The sequence below is a fragment of the Harpegnathos saltator genome, unplaced genomic scaffold (assembly GCF_003227715.2).
Source record: "Harpegnathos saltator strain DR-91 unplaced genomic scaffold, Hsal_v8.6 scaffold436, whole genome shotgun sequence".
NCBI classification, from domain to species: domain Eukaryota; kingdom Metazoa; phylum Arthropoda; class Insecta; order Hymenoptera; family Formicidae; genus Harpegnathos; species Harpegnathos saltator.
The window spans coordinates 1,193,353-1,210,384 of NW_020230246.1; the positions used below are offsets into that span (position 1 = coordinate 1,193,353).

Here is a 17,032-nt window from a genome sequence, read left to right on the forward strand (position 1 = left end):
AGTGTTATAACTATAGGACTTCGCTTACACGGAGAAAACTTTTATTAAAGAACATATGCTACATCGTACAATTGGAATATATTCATAGTGAACTACAAATTTATATATTACAACAATTAATTAATTAAATTTGTTCGGATATCTCTTTAAATTCGCAACATGAAAATTTATACCATACTTAAAAGTGCGCAAAATAGGTTGCTATACATTGCAAATCTGAGTGTATTATTTTTATACGTATAAGCGTGTAATTGGTTGAAATTGGTTTCTTTATACGTTTTTGCTATCAAATCACGTCATTTAATATATTTAAACGTGTTAAATGATGTACACTTTCACTATTTGAAAAATGAAATATAAAATGGAGGATTGGTGGCAGGATAGGTGGGATCATTTCTATTGAAAATCAGTGAATATTTATTGATTATTAGTAAAATACTTCTTTTACAGATTCTATCAAAACCATTTTCACTAATTCACACGAAGATACAAGTTATACTTTGATGACGATGCTAGATTTATCCTCGATGCGTCATTAAGATCCATGGCATCTTGGTTCAATTTTTCAGTTTCTTTGTGCAGTTTTCTTTCTAAAGGTTGATAAAGATTTGTAAAGATACTTCATAATATTTGTTTTTTTTATACAAGTTTTCGAAAGAACAAGAAGAAAACTTATTAATGATTTTACTAATAATTTTAAATAAAATAAATTAATTTTTTAATTTATAATTTATACTATACAACTATATATTTTATATTTTATATCATGATAGTACAATGAGGATTAAAAAAAATTATAAATATATTATAAAAAAATACTATAGTTGATAAATTGTATTTCATTTTCGCAGACGAGCATCATTGATGTCTCCACGACAATTGATGAGAAGTTCTAACATGACTCAAAAGTGGCAGCGTCGAGAAATATCCAACTTTGAATATCTAATGTTTCTGAACACAATTGCTGGTAAGTAATATATAATATTTACTACTTTATTTGATTTGTGAAGAGCTACTGAACAAACGTGAGTCGCGTTCAAAGTCGACCGATAGTCTGGATACCGAAAGATCGCGAGAGTAACGGAGATGTCGGGTTCTCTCCTTCTTTTTTTATGGCTACGCACGGACGGATGGAGACTGTCGTGGCGCGTTAGGGATGTTCTCAATCAGCCCTGTGTTCCGTTAGCTACCCCATGCGAGTAATCCCAACATCGCGGGCCCCGGTAATCCTCTCTCGAGGGACTCACCACCACCCCTCGATCCTTGCGTCGCTGAGGGCGAAATGGAGGCGCGTCTTTGTTTCTCTTCGTTTAATATCCGCTCCCTCGCGTTCATCGAAGCAAATCACGAAACTCGAGACGCCGGCTTCGTGTGCTTTTTAATGGGACAGAGCTCGAACTATTCCTTGATGATGCAGACTGGTCCAGTCAGGCGCATCATATTCCAACGAACTGAATAGTCTTCTCGTTAAGCTTCGTCATCTTTTCATCTCTTCTCCAGTAAAGCTTATTTGAGAGATTCAATAATATTTGCACGTGAGGCAAATCCTCGGTAACTAGCTCATTATGCTTTTATATTATCGCGTGCAATAGAGTAATTTATCTTGAATTTCACGGAAGTGAAACGAGAGAGGAGGAGTCGCGAGGAGAGGATACATCATTTGTCTTTTGTATTGCACGCGGGAAGCTTAGAAGAAATAAACGTATCATCAAACGATTTTCTTCACGTGCCGCGCCGCGGTTCATCGACTCCCAGAAGTGATCGATCTCACTCGCTCTGTCCTCCTCCCTGGGCGAAGTTCTCCTCGATAATAATCGCCGGCGCTCACGCACGATACTGTGTTCCGGGCGGTACGCCGATCTCGTCGCCGAAAGTATTAACCGGCGATCGGCCGCGATTCTTGTAAACGAGTCGGTTAGGCGCTCGTTCGTTGTAAATTACGCCAGCGCGCGGGATTTATGCGCGCCCACGCAGCGGCGGTTGGCCGCTGCACTTAATGACGGCGATGAGCACGGACGCGTAATCATTCGCATTTCGGCGCAGTGCGCCGCGATGCCCGGGGGTGGCCGCGCGCCGTATTTACGAGGGTTATATATTAATTGCTCAAATAAATAGCCATGGGTACCGCTTCGCGGCCGGTACGCCGAGTGGTCGGTTGCCGAGCCGCCGGCGGAGAAAGAAAGAGGATCTGCGCCACGCAAACAAACCGGTCCGTCCGTCGCTCCGCATTGCACCGCACCGCACCGCACCGCACCGCACCGCACTGCACTGCAACGCACCGCACCGCACCGCACCGCACCGCACCGCACCGCACGTACCGCACCGCACCGCATCGCACCGAACCGCACCGCATCGCACCGCATCGCACCGCACCGCACCGCACCGCACCGCACCGCACCGCACCGCAACACAATGCATCGTGGCGCATCGCGTTACGCCGAATCGGGTCGACCGAGCCGTGCTCCCGCATACGATCAGTCGCGGGTTTTATTTGCTCTCGCGGTCGCGCACGTTCGCGCGCATCGGTTTATTAAAAATTAATGACAGCGAATCCGATGTAAATACGATAGCTGGCACACCGACGGCAAGCCGCGTGTGTGCAGTATGAATCGCGAGTAGCGATCTTTCGAAACGGCAGCCGCGATTTCATGATCGGAAGGGGCCATCATCCACGCGTTTCTTCGGCTCTCATTGTCGTAGGAGGAATGATGAATGAAAGATTTCTTTGCTTCAAGAGAAGCATCAGGTTCCGACTGTTTTGAGTTTGAACGGCTTAAAAGAAACTTCATGCTTCGAAAATATTTATGTAAGAATGACTGAGCGCCATTCGTCTGCTGTAATGATCCGAAAGACGGACGGCCAAGTTGTTATCATTTTGGTATTTACATATAAATATATGAGTTTATAAGATTAGATTAGTTAAGAAAGGGTGATTTGCGGAAAATCTAAGTTGCAAGAAATTCGTATTGACAAAGTACAGCTGTTTTCGTATATTGCAACTGTTTTTTAGCTTGATTGGCTCAAAAAACCTTGCTTCTTCGGAAGTAAGGCCTGGTCTACAATACGTGTCGTAAGTTGTAAGCCGTAAGAATTGGCGAATCACAGTCGATTATTACAAAAATAATCGGCTATAATTGATCAGTTCTTACGGCTTACAGCTTACAACACATATTGTAGAACAGGCCTAATTGTACAAGAACGATGGGGTACCATCCGTCTGCTGTAACGATCCGAAAGATGACAAAATCAATCATCTTATTACCATTTTGGATATGACAAATTTTCATCTTCATTTGACAACCTTGATTTTTATGTGTTGACTGTCAATTGTGAAGTTATGATTGATACGTACGACATACGACAACGTCTCCCGACTGATTATGTAAGCACCCTATAAACATGCAGTGTCGCAAGGCTAGATGTTAAAGAAGCTGTGGTTTGTGGAAAATATGAATACAATAAATCTATATTAACAATGCGCAAATACTTTTATACATCTAAACATTTATTTTGTCGGAACACGTGTAAATCTTTTACAGGGTGTTACGGACTACCCGTCCACCTCTTTTGTTTTGAAAAGAGGCGATGCTAGAAAGCTGGGAAAATATTTATCACAAAAACCTATCTACAATTTCTGATGGTGATACTTTCACTTTTGGAAAATCTTCGGAAATACCGGAAATCGAAGGCAACTTAAAAATTTTAAATAGCAACATGAAGCAATATGTGTGTCGTTGGACAAAGCTTTTAAAAAGAAACAACTTTTGCTTGAAAAAAGATTTGATATCATTCGGAAATTAAAAGATAGTTACAGATATTCGAATTGTCCGCCACATTGACGAAGACATCTTCTTATCCTTTGTTTCATGTTGTCAACGGCTCTCAGAACTTCTGCAGAATTTAGAGAACAGCAATCTTCTTCAATCTGCCATTTCATATATCGTCGTTCAGGGCAGACATAATAACGGCACTCCCTCAAAATGATTAACATTTCAAATGCTTCTTTATTCGAAAAAAATATGATTTTCATCAAAAAAAACACTAATCACTACGCGATAGACACGTATGCTACGAGGGTAGTCCCAGAAGTACCTGACCTAACAAAGAAAACACAAAAAATTTGGGAAAAAATATGTTTATTTCTCTACATAGTCTCCTTTTAGCTCAATACACTTTTCCCAGCGATATTCAATAGCTTCGATATCCTGTTTATAGTGGGAATCGTCGAGCTCCTCAAAATAGCTATCAAGCCACCTTGGTCCATTGTTTTGACTGTTCCTTCGTCTCAGGTGTGAAGTGATGGACTCATGTTTCATCCATGGTTATGAATCGACGCAAAAACTCGGCCTTATTGCTGCGAAACTTCGCCAAACACTCGATTGAAACATCCTCATGACGCTGTTTTGTTCCAGTCGCGGCACCCATCTTGCGCACAGCTTTCTCATGTCCAAATTTTCAGTCAATATGTGATATACAGCACTTTTTGAAATGCCTACCATGTCTGCTAACTCGCGCACTTTCAGTCGACGGTTATCCAATATCATTTTGTGGATTTTCTTCACCATTTCTGGCGTGGTCACCTCATTTGGTCGACCACTGCGACGTTCGTCTTGGCAGCTAGTACGGCCTTGTTTAAACTCTGCCACCCAATAGTTTACTGTTGTAAACGAAGGAGCAGACTCCCCCAGAGTAGAATCTAGCTTCGCTGTGATATTGGTTGGACTGAGGCCTTTCAAATGAAAGTATTGTATCACATAACGATGACCAATTTTTTCTATGTTTACAAATTGAGAGCGTTCACTATTGATGGCTGCCAAACAAATACTAAACAACGTAGCGTCGTCAAACTTCAAACTTAAGCTTTATAAAGTTGGTACTTTCTACCATAGTCATTCTTTTCAAACAACAACCGCTAACTATACGTCAGGTCAGGTCAGGTACTTCTGGGTACTACCCTCGTATAAAGAACAAGCGTGCTGAGATTAATTGTCCATGTTTATGTTTGTCTTGTAATCCGTATCACGAATCTAACCTATTATCAGGGTTGGAAAAGTTACTTTGTAAAAGTTACTTTATAAAAGTATCTAGTTACAGAATTTTTCACTGAAAAAGTAACTAGTTACAGTTACAAGTTACTGGCCATTAAAAATAACATGTTACAGTTATAGTCATTTAAAAAGTAACGAGTCGTTATTTTTCAGGTACTTTTTACAATAATTGTGCTATTATTTTAAATTTCGTAATTGTGTAAATTTCCTCAATTTTATATAAAAGTAGTTAGTTGATTATTATATTCCTCATATCGTATATAATTTTTATAAATTAGATTCATTAATTTAAATAAGCAATTTATATTTATTCTTTAAGATTATTAATAACAATTATAAGAAGGTGAATAAATTTGATGAGGGTAATAAATACTAAAAATATTAAAATTAATCTTAACATCAAAAATTAAATTTTTTCACTAAAAAATATATTGATATTTTATAAATAAAGACTTACACTCATATATGTTTTTTTAAATATGCAGTTGAAGTTCTACTTGCGTGAATAATTTTTTTGTCAGAGCAAATTTTGCAGAGAAATGCCCAGTTGTTCTCGTTCTCATTCTCGTTCTCTTTCTGCTGTAAATCGAATATTTCTGCGTATGCTGCCATGGCATTTTACAATCCTTCTCATTGAGATTGAGATTGAGAAGATTGAGATGTTTTATCCATTGCTTGAATTTTTTATATAACTGAAACCATACAGCGCACTTCACGCTGAACGCAGGTTATGTTAACAAATAAGAACTGGCGACATGCAACGGAGATGTCTAATAGGCGTACAATATTTTGAAAGAAATACAGGTCGCGTTCGGAGAGGAGATTATTATCGCTATTGCGTCATTTTATCCTTGTTTTACATCTAAATAACGATAAAGGTAGATGACACAATAGCGCGTTTTCCAAATGTAAATACTAGAATAACTGTGCTTACTTGGATATCAAGCATCGCATGTCGCGTTATCGTGCCGGAAACTTAAGTTTGAAATATATATATAAGTAACTATTAAAATAATTATTAAATTAGTTACTAGTTATCAAATAAATGTAACCAAGTTAAGTTACAGTTATAGATGGGAAAAATGGAACGAAGTTATAGTTATTAAAAGAAAATAACTGTAATTGTAACTTTGTTACAAGTAACGAGTTATTATCCAACTCTGCTTATTATTATGTTGTGTATCATGTTTGATCCGAACGACGGTATAAAACGGCGAATTCAAGAAGCTTGCCATTCTCTAATTTCTGCAAAAGTCCTAAGAGCCATCGACAGAGTGAGATAAAGGATAGAAAGATGTCTTCGTCAATGTGGTGGACAATTTGAACTGTAACTATTTTTTCATTCCCGAATGATGTTAAATTTCTTATCAAGCAAAAGTTGTTTTTTTTTAAAGCTCTATTCAATGATGCCTATATTTTCCCATGTTGCTATTTAAAATTTTTAAGTTGCCTTCAGTTTTTTGGGACTTTCTCAGAAGTAAAAATACCATCATTAGAAACTTCAGATAGGCTTTTGTGGCAAACATGTCTTTCCAACTTCCTAGAATCATCCCTTTTCAAAATAAAAGGGGTGGATGAGTGGTCTGAAACAGCCTGTATACGCCGAACTACGGACCTTTTATCCCAGGTAGTTGCTAACAGGTCGTCGCCTTCGTTTTCGATTGTATCTAGTCTGGTCCTGCTTTGCAGTGAGTTATTGCCGACGCAGCGATAGCGCGATAAAGCGACCGACCGACCAACCAACCGACCGACCGACCGACCAACCGACCGACCGACCGACCGACCGACCGACCGACCGACCGACCGACCGACCGACCGACCGACCGACCGACCGACCGACCGACCGAGTGTGTGTGTGTGTATGAACGAGCTACCGACCGACCGAACTATTCGTACAGAAAATAACGTCAGCAATTACGATGTTTGAACGCGGTTTGGAATTTGACCAAACTCGACATCCGTTGCTAACAGTTAACCCATTAATGTCCGCTGGGACGGAAATTTCGCGTTGATTTCAATGTTATGAATTTTTATAAAAATGCTCGAAAATTTTAATTCAAAGTACATTACTAAGAGTTTTCGAGGTCGCTCTTTCCGAATCCGCTGCGAGAATAATAAAAAAAGAGTGGTTGTATTGATTTATAACGGTTTTTTTTTCTAAAAAATGCGATTTTTTCTCGTCAATGTTTTTTAAATCATGGATTTCATTTTGATAAAAATGTTGAATATTACTGAAAAGTACTCCAATCGTGTCCTCAAAATTTGTACTTAAAATATATGTGGTTCTAAAATTTTTTGCAATTTAGTAATTTCAATATGGCGACCATCGGTCGAATAACTCGTTATGAATGTATTTTTATGAAAAACTATCTAAAATAAAAGTTGTCCTGTTGATCGAGTTCTTTCACGTGGTAGGCCCCAAATTTAGGTCCGATGTACTTTTCGAGCCTAACGGGGCCTAACGTTGATTTTTTGGTTTTTCTATATTTTTTATTACAGATTTGAAAATTTATATTTTTTATTACAGATTTGAAAAGTACAGAAAATTTTACGTCCAGATATGTATTTTTGAAATTTTGGGTTCGAGCCTTATACAATGATAAGAAAAAGATACTCTAATCCTCGGAGGAGGCAAACATCTCTTATTTACCGATCTTTTATGGCTTATAGGTTGGAAAGGGTGATTTCTAGAGAGAAAATAATAAAGTTATGTATATATATATATACAGGGTGGCTGACTATAAGTTTCCAACCTTCATAAAAAACATAAAAAACATCGAGAAAAATACAATGGACGGGAAAAAATTGGAATTGACTGCGTGAAATTTCAAGAAAAATTGCAAAATAGATGAGCGAATAAACGCGCAATAGGCGTGTGTTGCAGGCATTGCGGGCAACTCGAATCACTTCTCCGTCTTCTCGTGTCATTTCTCTTGAGCGTCGCTGCTTAGAGGCGGCCACGCGCTATAGTTGCCTGTCGCTCCGGCCCGAGCCGTGCGGAATAGCAGCCCTGCGATGCTCGCAACGCACGCCCACTGCACATTTATTCGCTCATCTATTTTGCAATTTTTCTTGAAATTTCACGTAGTCAATTCCAATTTTTTCCCGTCCATTGTATTTTTCTCGATGTTTTTTATGTTTTTTTATGAAGGTTGGAAACTTATAGTCAGCCACCCTGTATATATATATATATATATATATACACATATATACATATATATACACATATATATACATAACTTTATTATTTTCTCTCTAGAAATCACCCTTTCCAACCTATAAGCCATAAAAGATCGGTAAATAAGAGATGTTTGCCTCCTCCGAGGATTAGAGTATCTTTTTCTTATTATTATATAAGGCTTGGACTCAAAATTTCAAAAATACATATCTGGACGTAAAATTTTCTGTACTTTTCAAATCTGTAATAAAAAATATAAATTTTGCACCAAAAAATCAACGTTGGGCCCCGTTAGGCTCAAAAAGTACATCGGACTCAAATTTGGGGCTTACCACGTGAAAGAACTCGATCAACAGGACAACTTTTATTTTAGATCATTTTTCATAAAAATGCACTCATAACGAGTTATTCGACCGAGTTCCCAAGAATCCGGCGATATCTATGGTAATACATACCATACATATGATCGCCATATTGAAATTACTAAATTGCAAAAAAGTTCAGAACTACATATGTTTTAAATACAAATCTTGAGGACACGATTGGAGTATTTTTCAGTAATATTCAACATTTTTATCAAGATGAAATCCATGATTTAAAAAAAATTGACGAGAAAAAATCGCATTTTTTGGAAAAGAACCGTTATAAATTAATACAAACACTCATTTTTTTATGATTCTCGCAGCGGATTCGGAAAAAGCGACCTCGAAAACTCTTAGTAATGTATTTTGAATTAAAATTTTCGAGCATTTTTATAAAAATTCATAACATTGAAATCAACGCGAAATATCTGTCCCAGAGGGCATTAATGGGTTAAATTGCGTGTTACGTTACGCGGAATTCAAAAGAAATAATTTTTAAACGTATCCTCTATGAGTTTTCGCCGCAATTGTATCCCAGATCGTTCTTCGAATTGCGTCCGAATTTTCTACGGAGCAGGGTGGCGAAGGCTTAACGACAAGAACAGGGGTAAAATCTGAATCCAACGGCGAACGGTGAGTGAGCGCGCGGGGAGAGAAGATGCGTGTGTCGCGGACATTCCGCTGTCATGGTATGTTTCTCGGGCGCTCACTCACGCCGACGCTACCATTAATAATCACTTTGATGCATAACGTGGTCTTGCTATTATTTACGCTTGGCCGTCGCTCGTGCGGCATCCACAATTTACGGGCGTATTGTAGCTATGGCGGGACGGACTTATGCGGCGGCAGCCGGCGCGGTACGACTTTGCCGTTGCATCTCGCCTTTTTTCGTCGTCGGAATTAAGTATCCGGCGAGCTTCTTGGAGACGACCCAGCCGAGCCTCCGCCGTCAGTCTGCACCGTTGTAGCCTGCGGTAACAAATGGCCGTTGTGCGTCGATACTTGGAGATTGGCAAAAAAAAAGTAACAAAAATCACTGTACACGCGCGCGTGCAGTAATAACGAGCGTCTTCGTGTCTTTCTAAGAGGGATAAGAATCGTTCTTCGATGTCTTGGATTTCTAGTCTGGTGGTTGATAGACAGATAAGCATCGCAAATCGATTTTTGGCTCATTTCATTACGGTTCGTTTCATTCATTTATTATTATTATTACCCGATTATCACGAGAGCGAGTATGATATTTTGTACGAGTTTCGCACGATATTTTGCCAGATAAATGGGACAATAAAAGAAAATGAAGTAACGGATCGACGGATGACGCGGTAACACACGTGTATCCGTCACGAAGGCGCCGAGTGACAAACTCGCTGACGTGCTTTAATTAGCGGTCGGGAAAGAGATTAGAACTCAGCCTTAGGATCGCGCTGCCGTCACTAATGCATTTCGGGATAGGATTTCGCGGGCTCGGGGAGGGCGAGCACGAGTGAGACCTCTGGGAGTGACAATTTCAGGAGCGATTAGCCGTCACGCTCTGAGTTATGCGCTTACTAAACGGCGCGCCGCGCCCCATTGAGCCACACGGCGCGGTTTTCGTAAAAATAGAGTCACGAGGCAGGCGCGATCTCGTCGTCGCTTTCATCGCTCTTAGTTAACAGCGGGGGTGCGAGATGCGGAGAAGTGACCCTGAGATGCAGGGTCAGCGAAAGGAAAAGAAATAGAAAAAGAAAGAGAAAAACAGAGCCGAAAAAGGGAAAGCTAGGTAAAAAGTTCAAGTATGCCGGCGATTATTCGCATTAAAAGTTGAATTACGATCTCTTCGTCTATTTTTGGCGATATGCAGCAGGAATTTAATTTAAGCACTTATCGTTCTCTCTCTCTCTCTCTCTCTCTCTCTCTCTCTCTCTCTCTCTCTCTCCCTCCCTCCCTCCCTCCCACCCTCCCTCCCTCCCTCCCTCCCTCTCTCCCCCCTCCCCCTTTTCTTTCTCAACCTTTTTTCTTTTCCTTGTTAGGAATGTGGAGCGATAATTTGGGTCGTACAAACCGCACTAGCTCTCTCGATTTTTCCATGAATTACACAGCCCCACAAAAAAAAAGTAGTCGGTGCCTAAAACCGGACAAGTATATTCTTATGTATTTTGATCCGCTGAATCCGAATCCGAGGTCAGAATTAGACAATTGCTAGCTTTATCGTCCTTAACCTCAGAAAACTGATCATAATTTTACTTAACAAAATTAAGCTGTATATGGTTGAATTTAGCTTAAAAAGTGCTATAATTCTTGTCATTACAACAATTTTCAATTTGCAAAAATAAGGATGGTAGAAGAGGGATATAAAGAAATGTAATATTTTTAAGAAATCTAACTACACAGTTGTAAGGAGCGTAAAAAACCATACAACTTTTATCTGAAACATTTTTTTGTAGTTCTTGAAATTCTTTTATAGTTTCTGAAATATACTCTCTGAAAACCAGATATACCGATACATCTTGTAAGGCTGATTTTAACCCCTAAATATGAAATTGGGCATATAAAAAAAATAAGAGACATGTATTTTTCAAAGAGTATATTTCAAAAACTATAAAAGATACAAAAAAGTGTTTCATATAAAAGTTGTATGGTTCTTGACGCTCCTTACAACTGTGTAGTTAGATTTCTTAAAAATATTACATTTTTTTATATCCCTCTTCCACCATCTTTATTTTTGCAAATTGAAAATTTTTTTAATGACAAGAATTGTAATATTTTTTAAGCTAAATTCAACCACATACAGCTTAATTTTGTTAAGTAAAGTTATGATCAGTTTTCTGAGGTTAGAGACGATAAAGCTAGCAATTGTCCAATTCTGACCTCGGATTCGGATTCAGAGGATCAAAATACATAAGAATATAGTTGTCCGGTTTTAGGCACTGACCACTTTTTTTTTTTTTGGGCTGTGTTATTGATCGAACATATGAAACATATTAATGATTCAATCGAAGAAATGAATTCGTGTTTTTTTGCAGGTCGTACGTACAATGATTTGAATCAGTATCCGGTATTCCCTTGGGTGTTAACAAACTACGAGACAAAAGAACTCGATCTCAGTTTACCAAGCAACTATCGAGATTTATCGAAGGTACGAATACTTTGATGTGTGCGCATATTTACATATCTATATCTTATGTAGTGATAAGGGGTATTCTGCCGATCTTTTCACATGCGTCGTATGCGCGATACATATCGAAGCTTTGGATACTGTCTCAAATTTTTCATGTGTTATAATCAACCAACTCTTTGTGTGTTGTTACACAGCCGATTGGCGCATTGAATCCAAACAGAAGAATTTACTTCGAGGAACGCTTCCAGGGTTGGGAGCACGACACTATACCACCTTTCCATTATGGTACGCATTATTCTACCGCGGCTTTTGTCTTGAATTGGATGATACGCGTGGTAAGTATTCTATTATATTTTTCTACTGTATCTTTACCATTTTTCTTGAAATGGATCTTCTATATTCTATATTTTGTATCATTTATAATAACGTCTTTGTTCATTTAAATGCAACTAGTGTAAAATATGTATAAAGTAGACTTTTTATTAGCAGTTTTTTTGGAATTTGATAAGTTAAAAACTTATCTGCAACTATCAAGTCTCATTAAGCTGATATATTAATTGATCTTGTCGTTTTGATTTATAAATGATAAAAAGTTAAATGTAGCATAAGTGTGGAGCCAGATTTTCATTTATTAACGGACGTATAATTAGCTTCACCAATCGCTAATTTTTACTCTTTCCACTTACGAAACGTGTCCAGTCCGCGCCATAAATTTAAGCGACGCTTTTAGTACTGCGTGCACGCTAATTTTGGGGGCGTCAGAACGCTTTCGTGCCAACGACGCCCGCCTTCTCATGAAATATACACATTTGTTCTCTGCCGCATTTCCTCGTTCACTTGAAGTTCGTAGGCTGTAACTGGAAAACGTCTTTGTCTTCTTTTGTTCTCTGCGAGAACGAGACGCGATTGGAGCGGGTGGCACGAGTACGTGTCGTACCGTTACATGTAAATTCACGATTATCTTTTCTTATTGTCGATTACTTCGACTTTATCCACTGCCAATTTGCTAGTCATTGCTTCACTTTCTGTGATCATATCACCGGCGGATATAAATATAATCGAACTCAAATAATGCTTAAACATCTCTTAAACGTTCCAGGTATTCATGTTATCGCGCGTAATTAAATACAAAACAACGGCACAGCGCGCGCACATAACTAATTATTTATTCGCTCGCGCGATGTTTTGCGGTACGCTCGCATGCTAAAATGTTGCATCATAAACAATTTATTGGTCTATAACCGCTGCGCTCACTACCCCACCGCTTCGTGCGGAGATACGTTAACAATCCAGTTACAGCATTATCTCAAAGTCTTACCATAAAGAAATAATTTTAGACCTGTGTGTAATGTGTATTCATGGTTGTGGATGAATCACAAAAATCGGTTTTATGGCTTCGTATACGTTCACGTTCTCGTGTCACGGCACGAAGGTGCGCTGATTGTATGTAGCCTTTGGTAGCGTTCATTCGCCTGTCAAACAGAACGGATGACTGACCGAGAACGAAAAGGGCTCCACGAGAGATCTCTCGCATACAAAGAACCCGTTATAAAGTGGCCTTTAAGTGGTCGTTTAGAACCGCGCCGCCTTTTCCACGCTCTTTTCTCCCTCTCACACGAGTTCATTGTTAACGGCACTTGACGAGATTTACGTGCTCCAGTCGCTGAGAGAACTGCTTCACTTTTCCTGAAATGTTGCTGTTTTTTTTAAACGCCCGGTAAACAAATGATTCTTACAGGAACCGATGACGACTATGTTTCTGGCATTGCAAGGTGGTAAATTCGATCACCCTAACAGGCTATTCTCATCCATCGCTCTCTCGTGGAAGAATTGTCAACGTGACACGTCCGACGTCAAGGTTTGTTACGTTCAATTAAGATACTAGTATTTACATTTAAACCGAGACACATCGAATAGCCATATTACCGTTCTTATCATCGATGAGTAAATTCTTTCGATGTACGTCATATCGTATGTACGTAAATATCGTCCGCGCCGTTTAATATATTTAACAGGGTTAGGAACATTGTAACATTTTACTTCTCAATAGGAACTCATCCCGGAGTTCTTCTTTTTACCGGAAATGCTGGTAAATAGCAATCGTTATCATCTGGGCAGACAGGAAGATGGTAGCGTGGTTGGTGATGTTGAACTACCACCTTGGGCCTCGTCCCCTGAAGAATTTATACGTATAAATCGAATGGTATGCTGAGGTTATCTTATTCTCTTTCAACACGTTATTGTAATCCTAAGAACTGTCGAATCGAACCGATTCTTTTTCTAGGCCCTAGAGTCCGAGTTTGTATCTTGTCAATTACATCAATGGATCGACTTGATATTCGGTTACAAACAAAAAGGTGAGGTCACGTCTCAAATTGATTATGATAATCCAGAAATAATTCATCGTGTAAAGGCTATAGATAGTGAAAGATAAGCATAACAGTCTTTTTACACACTGTTTATGAGAAAGTCCTCTGACATACAATAATTAATATGGGAAAAACAAATAAGAGCCGATCGTGATTGTTGTATTAAAATTTAACAAAGATAGATGATTAATTCGGAAAATAAGAAGAAGTTTCTCTCTATAACAATTCTATTTTTATTAAATTGCACGATACGAATTACGATCTCCTCACATTTGCCTTTCTTGTATTAATAAATTTTTTACATACTTTTTTTCTAGTATTTATAATGGCTTCGCGAAAAAAAGAACTGCTATAAAAATACCGATAAAACTTCACTGAGATACGTCTTTCGACTGTTTGTACGAAATTGTTCTCCACGTCAAGTTCGAGCGGTAATTCGAACAGTAAATTGAACGGATAGTGTTAGCACAGTGTCAGGCGCCGCTCGCGTGTGCCCAAGGTTGCTCCGGGTGTTGAGACAGAGGCAGTCAAATCAAATTAGATTTCCACCGATGGTAATTACCGATGGCGCCTCTATATCCGGCGCTTCCTCGAAGATGTATTCCTCGGCATTGGGACGAAGAGCGAAGGATGCGCGTATTCGAGCTCGCACGTATGGAAGAAATTAGTTTTTAGTTAGCTTCCTCTCTCTCTTCTCCGGCTCATGTCCCGGCCAATTAGGCACGTGCGTTGGGCGCGACAATGTGTCCCACCCGTAATATGCAACACGTTTAGCGGTTGGTAGCACGAAAGCGAAGCCAACCACCGGAAATACCGGCCAGAAGCAATTGGCGCGAACTTTCGGCATCGTTCTCGTAAAACGCATCGCGCAGAAGGCATTGTCATCGCGCGCGTCGCGGCGACGATACGTAAAATGAATCATAAAATTGTAAGAAGAGAAAATAACTTTAAATACGTGCGCACATGTGTGTGTACATATATAACATTTTAATATTATTTTGTTCTTTTGACAGGTCCGGAAGCCATACGCGCAACCAACGTTTTCTATTATCTAACATACGAGGGTAGCGTAGAGCTTGACACAATTATTGATCCCATGATAAAGGAAGCTATTGAGAATCAAATTAAGAATTTCGGGCAGACGCCATCGCAACTCTTGATGGAGCCACATCCTCCTAGGAGTTCAGCGATGCACTTGGTTGAGTTATTTTAATATATCTTAATATCGGGTCATATACAAAGTCAAAATATTCCATTCAAATTCTTTTCTAATTAAATTTAATTTTATTCGGTGGAAATTGTTTATAAATAAAAAAATCGTTATTATTGTCCATGATATTTGCTAACTTTTTAGTAGTAAACTTAACACTATATGTTAGCATTGTTATTTGTATTAGATGTATATAATGCTATTTATTGAAAATCAAAATCAAACCGAAATTTTGAATCGACTTAATATACAAGGTGTTTCAGAAAAGGCTGGTTATATATATATGTATATTATATAGTTGTATATTATATAGTTATATTCTTATCAAGACAAGATAAAAGTTCGTATAAATATAATATCTAAAATACTTAAGAAGGGAACCTGGTTTAGAAGGCTAAAAAAAAGGAGATTTTTATGAATTTTTTTTATTGACAATAATGTAGTTGAGGTTTCTAAAACTTTTAAAATATTTAACTGCTTATTTGAAGATGTAAAAAAAATTTTTATGTTGTAAAATAATTGCAAAATGGCACCGTGGTGTATTTTTAATCAGAGCGCCTCGCCAACCGAGTTGCCAATCTGCGGAAAAAATGTAGCCCGCAATTTTGGTCTGAAACGAAAAAACCAAAAAGATTATTAATTTTCATGTATTTTTATTCTATGTGAACCAGGGACATAGTTAAAAAACCGTAAAACACAAAATTTTTTAGCACTTGAACAAAAAAATGACATTTTTGAGAAAAAATATCCTCCATTTTTATGCAATAACAATTATTTAAATTAATATTTTTACCAATGTTTGAGGTTCACATAGAATGGTTGTTCATTTTCTAGCTAACGCACTTTAAATCAAGTCGATTGATCAATTAGTTTTTTCTCTATCTCTCCCACAGGTTTTAAGAAAATATGAAAATGATATTTCGAAAAAAACGCGTTTGCGGTACAAAAAAATATCATTTATTGGTGATTTACCGCGATCTTATGCTAATCAGCTATACCAGGACCATACTGCAAGCCTTCAGCTTCTTCATAAAACTCGTTTTGCTACATTTGCTCCAGTCTACGAGCTGTGCGAGTCTCCTTGGTCGTACTGCTTCGGCGCCGCTCCCCTCTCGTAACTCGCTGCGTATCGTAATTATCAACAAACATTTTGCACTGCTGGCCGATATTGATTTCTAATAACTGCATCGTTAATAAAATCGCAGTGTAGCCTTCATTAAAAATGCCAGTAATCAAATATGCAGCGATTTGAACAATTTTAAAGTCCGAATTGAGGTGTTTGGGAGCGATATGCCACACAGTCGAATTGAAGGATTCGTTGAAATTTTGTATATGCCCACCTAAACACCTAGTCAAAAGATCTTCATTGAAAAGATCTTCATAGATCGAAGTAAGGTGTTTTTCAATATCAGGCTTTAATGCTACGTACTGATGCTCTTGACTAAATTATCACTTTCATTCTTGGAATGCTGGCTGCCATGAAGTCTTCTTTTCGGCGGTTTCGAAATGCTCTGTGAAGTACCTCTTGAGCCTTTTGGATACATATTTAAAACTGTCAAACGATCTTTGCTAAATAGAAGCTCTTTACTCGTCGAGAATCGGAGCAAAACTGACCGTTGAAACTATAAATGCCTCAAAACCAAAACACATACACTTACTGTCCCTAAGTCTGTAAGTAAACCCACACACCTTTATATACGTATTGGGACACGAAATTACAATAGTATAAGTCGTGCGTTACTCAGATAAACATCTGCTGAGTATTAAA

The 17,032-nt window shown here is 38.4% G+C and overlaps 1 protein-coding gene across 8 annotated transcripts in view; it reads left to right on the forward strand.

The window, feature by feature from the left end:
* rg (A kinase anchor protein rugose) overlaps window positions 1–17,032 on the forward strand; it is a 774,193-nt gene that overhangs the window by 736,801 nt on the left and 20,360 nt on the right. For all 8 annotated transcript variants that reach the window (XM_025301660.1, XM_025301661.1, XM_025301665.1 and 5 more), the window contains 7 exons: window positions 852–967; window positions 11,591–11,703; window positions 11,880–12,020; window positions 13,424–13,543; window positions 13,736–13,888; window positions 13,970–14,042; window positions 15,068–15,252. In XM_025301660.1, the coding sequence (XP_025157445.1) occupies window positions 852–967; window positions 11,591–11,703; window positions 11,880–12,020; window positions 13,424–13,543; window positions 13,736–13,888; window positions 13,970–14,042; window positions 15,068–15,252 (901 nt within the window). The remainder of the gene's footprint in view (window positions 1–851; window positions 968–11,590; window positions 11,704–11,879; window positions 12,021–13,423; window positions 13,544–13,735; window positions 13,889–13,969; window positions 14,043–15,067; window positions 15,253–17,032) is intronic.